The sequence below is a fragment of the Fomitopsis serialis genome (genome assembly GCF_022376445.1).
Source record: "Fomitopsis serialis strain Sig1Antser10 chromosome Unknown B0H18scaffold_62, whole genome shotgun sequence".
Classification (NCBI taxonomy): domain Eukaryota; kingdom Fungi; phylum Basidiomycota; class Agaricomycetes; order Polyporales; family Fomitopsidaceae; genus Fomitopsis; species Fomitopsis serialis.
Window position 1 is genome coordinate 1 of NW_025955022.1, and position 4,885 is coordinate 4,885.

Here is a 4,885-nt window from a genome sequence, read left to right on the forward strand (position 1 = left end):
TATGTCAATATTGCCATATGGCCAATAGCCAACAATATGTTAGGTGACAGTTGCACACTAGTTCTTTCCAATTTGTAGCTTTGCTGCCTTGTTTGAAGTTGTTTCACTATGTCTGACAGTTTTACTGGTTTGATTAAATGAATACTGAAGTATACCACTTGCACAGTGGAAGACTTTCATGTCAGGGAATATGTGTAGGTAGTGCTTATTCAACCAGATAATGACAGTAATCAGCATCAATTGCCTTCATTCAACATTCTCAACTTAGTATGTCAGCACTTCCCTATGTCAGAGTTTGTAAGTCAACCTGGAATTGATGTGAGGCTGGTGCACTCATATGAGCTCTGCATCAACCTTGGCTCATATTTGGAGAAATAAAAGTGTGACCTGTGCAAGACTTTACTGTTTTGCTGGGATCGATTGCAAGTATGACTTCTATGCAACTGATATCTAGGCTGCTTGATAGCCATTATATGCATGGACTTATGACTGGATTTAAACACAACAATTGTTAAACCTAAAATTTTAATAGTAGAATAAGTAGTCTAGACTCACTATGTGTTCTATGTGTTGTTACCTGGATCAACATATCCCACTGGATACATTGGCAAGTATGATGCCACAAATACATTACTCACTTATTGAGAGCCGGCCTGAATCTTTGGTATATGATCATTGTGTGAATATAACTTTTGGGTAGATTTCCTGAAGGAAGGGCTGCATAATAAGTGTACTATGTGAAAGCATGGCAGAGCAAATAAACCTCAATGGGTAGTGAGGCAATCTATTGCCCATGGGGTGTGTGTGATAGTAGGTATCAGCAATACTAGAGCCATGAAATAAGTCACAAGGCTTAGCAACCTTCCTGGGATGCTCATCCATGGACCTGATTCTCCTCCTCTCTTAGTCTGTGATTCCTTCATAGCATGTTACTGGCAACACAAATATATGTTTCTATACATAAATCAGTTCAGTGGGCATAGATGTTTGTAGCTCAGGATTTATATTGAGTAGACATTGCCAACAAATGAGGGCATGTGTAGATTTTCCAGGTTATGTTACAGCTAAAACTGCCAACTGATGACCTCAGGGATCTGGCACAGGCATGGTGATGACTATCCAATGAAGAGCAAGAACCTGGACATGAGAATTTTGTGAACAACATCAAAGTTTTTTTTCCTTTCATAGCAGCATGCGGTCTGCATAATTCTTGTAACCAGCCTAGACTTGATCTAATGTGTGGCACAACACTGCCAGAGCACTATGACCACCCATATGTAACTCATTGGTGCTCCATGAATTTTCTGCGGAGTTTGGGAATTTTTCTGAACCTACAAGGAGGTGATTTGACCTCAGAATGAACACCTTGCATATCTTTGACCACTTTCTCAGTGTCACATGGCCCCATGTCATAGAGTATGTGGTTTGTAAACAACAGTCACATCAATGCTTTTGGAGGTAATAATGTACATGTTCAAGCTCTATTTTGCACTTCATGCCCAACCTAGGGAGCTATGAAGGCTATGGAATGTATGAGAGGGCCAATGAAAGAAGAGCTATCACATAATCAAGATTACTACCTATGGTAGGTACCATTCCCAATTGGGAATTTAACACTGGGCAAGGCTTTATTGGCCCAGTAAATGCTATACAAAATGGTGTAATATTTAGAGTGCATCATTGCACCAGTTCAAGTACACTGATTTATGTAAGGCAAGTCAGCAAACAGCATAAGATAGGCCTCAGCCAAACCCCGTCCATAACATGTGGTGGCACCTGTAACACCTCTGGCACCTTACACCCAATTTGGCCGGCGAGAACACCTGGATGTCTCTAAACTGTAGATACAATAGAAATATAACAAGTTTGTTGGCCCAAATCTGGTTCAAAGCATTTATTGCAGTGAAGTTCGCGCCAGAAGCTTTTTTTCGCCTCTGTTGTGACTGAGAGAGCGAAACACGACTAAATGTGACCAGTGCCTCTATTAGTCAGCACCCTCCAAAACAAGGCAGCGCACAGGCGCCGTACAGAGCCACTCAGCGAAAAGACTCAAAATGCCCATAAGAAAACGGAAAATCTGTCAGGCCATAGCCAATCTGGGGGATTGGGTCCCCAGAAAACGGCAGAAACAATCCAGTCCTTGCAGGGATGCTGTATGTGCAGGTGCAAATCATATGAGGCACGAAAAAATTGATGTATTGTTGCAGAGTACCAGTCCTCCGAGTCGCCCAGAGACACCTCCGACTTATGGAGAGCCTGTTCTGCAGGATCCCAATACCACACCCATGACACACCGAGTCTATACAACATTTGGAAGGGCGCGAGAACGACTCCATGACCTCGCAGCAAGCTTGGCTTCACTACTGGACGAGATAACGAGGCCTACATGGCAACAGACCCGTCAACAAACACCTACACCTACCAACCCTGAGAAAGACTCCAATACTCACATGGATGTCGACTCGAATGCTGAGCCATCGAGCTCTAGATCACCTGCCGACTCGGAACTGCCATACCACGGTCGCCCAACAGCGAGTCCAACTCCAAGTCGCCAAGTCACAATTGAAGATGTTCCCGATGTGGACGACATCTGTCAACCGGGATCAAGCTCGGAGGGCTCGCAAAGCAATGCGGAGACTCATGGGAAATTCGTTTCTGCACCAAGCACTGCCAAAGCTGAGGCTGCTTGGCAGGATATCTGCAACCTTCTCCGGCCGCGACGGAAGTCGGGGAAGGGCTTCAAGCACTTCAGTGGAGACAAACACCTGCAGATGATGCGCGCAACATTGCAAAATTACACAGATCCGATTGAGCCAATGAGTTGGAAGAAGGCATCAATTGAGGCTGTCCGAGCCCTTGATGGTGGATCTGGCACTGCCGAGTCTGTCAGACGGTGGTGCCAGGCCTACATCGCAGATCGGAATGACCTGCCACACAACCTGTATGGGATGTGGAATGAATCCATCCTAACAGATGATGAGCTGGTCAGCGAGATTCATCTCCACTTGCAGGGGACTGGAAAACAGTGCAAGGCAGCAGACATCATCCAGTTCTTCCAGACCCCCGAGGTCCAGGAGAAATATGAACTTGATGGCTATGCACCCTCCCTCACCACCGCACAACGTTGGATGCACAAGATGGATTACTGCTGGAGTGTAGGTCCACGGGGGCAGTATATCGACGGGCACAAGCGAGAGGATGTGGTCACATACCGACAAAATGTGTTCCTCCCGGCACTCGCTGACATCGAGGATCGCCTCCAGACGTACGACGCAAATGGCGACCCAATTCCTTACTCAGGTCCACGTCCAAGGAAGCACCGCTTGATCATCTGGTTCCACGACAAAAGCACATTCTATGCAAACAATCGTTGGCGTGTCTATTGGGTACACAAAGACGAGAAGGCTGTCCCGCAACCGAAGGGAGAAGGCACATCATTCATGGTTGCCAATTTCATATCCGCAGATGGTGGCTGGCTGCGATCGCCTGACAGCAACGAGTCAGCAAGGGTGTACTGGAAAGCGGGGAAGGACCAGGATGGTTACTTCACGAGCAAAGAGATCATCTCCCAGTTGGAGAAAGCAATGGATCTCGTCCAGAAGCTCTATCCAGAGGATGAGCATCTCTTCATCCTTGACAATGCATCGACTCACCTGAAGTGGGCAGACAATGCTCTATCTGCCCGCAAGATGCCGAAGGGACCGAGTCCGTCACAGCCGTGTGCCCAGCGATTCGGTGTTGATATCAAGGTTAAGGATGGTGACGGGAAGCTCGTACATGGCACGGATGGCAAGCCTCTGAAGCATCACATCAAAATGGGTGATGCAAAGTTTGCGGATGGGTCAATGCAGCACCTGTATTATCCTGACACCTTCCCCGAGCATCCCGAGCTAGCGGGGAAGTTCAAGGGCATGGCACAGCTCTTGATTGAACGCTACCCGAAGCAGCGCACAGAGATCATGGGCTTACGAACAGAATGCCCAAAGTTCAATTGTCCAAAAGGACGTACCAATTGCTGCTGCCGGCGCATGTTGTTCTCGGAGAGGGACTTTGCAGATGTTCAATCTCTTGTCGAGGAGGCATGCTCTGCACAGGGCTGTCCTGTGTTGTTCCTGCCGAAGTTCCACCCGGAGCTGAATCCTATTGAGCAATGCTGGGGTTATGCAAAGCGGAAATACCGCAACTACCCCTCGTCCACAAATGAGGCCGACCTCGAGCACAATGTCCAGACGGCCTTGGAGTCTGTTCCACTCAAGTCGATTTGACGGTGTGTATATTTTCCTCGCCGAGGGAGATTGAAGGACTTACTTATTGACACATCTGACAGGTTCGCCACACGCTCATTCCACTTCATGGATGTGTACCAAAAGGGCTTGAACAGGCAGCAAGCTGCATATGCAGGGAAGAAGTACAGGGGACATTGCGTCATTTCCGAGTCAAATTTTGATGATCTTGATAAAGCAGCCCTTCGATAGCTTGCTACGGGCTCACCATCACTCACTGTACTGTTTATAGGTGTACGATGCGTCAATTTGTACCACAGGCAAGTAGTGTACAGCTCGCAGACCCATTGCCTTCATGAGTTTCCCTTTCAGGTAGTGTTACTTCACGTGCACATCACGGACTGTCACAAGGCCTGGGTTTGGCTGAGGACTATCTTACATGCATTGTATATGTACTGGGTCCAACTCTGGATATACTACTGTGAAGCACTAAGGCTGCTGATGCTCCTTCTCATGAAGGCCAATTCTAGTATTGTACCATTGGCTACATCAGAGATTTGCTGGGGAAGAACATTGAATCTGCAGAGGCATATGTGCATTTTTGTTTTGCATTTTCTGAGTTAACCAGTGACTGTCTATACTGAGTAAAATTGCTGTATACT

The 4,885-nt window shown here is 46.9% G+C and overlaps 1 protein-coding gene across 1 annotated transcript; it reads left to right on the forward strand.

The window, feature by feature from the left end:
• Positions 1 to 2,054: 2,054 nt before the first annotated feature.
• Positions 2,055 to 4,551, forward strand: B0H18DRAFT_956715 (uncharacterized protein; the record flags this gene model as incomplete). The annotated part of the gene is made up of 4 exons (XM_048042485.1): positions 2,055 to 2,153; positions 2,208 to 3,300; positions 3,667 to 4,103; positions 4,516 to 4,551. The coding sequence occupies 4 exons, from the start codon at positions 2,055 to 2,057 to the stop codon at positions 4,549 to 4,551; spliced, it is 1,665 nt and encodes a 554-aa protein (XP_047890614.1).
• Positions 4,552 to 4,885: the final 334 nt, after the last annotated feature.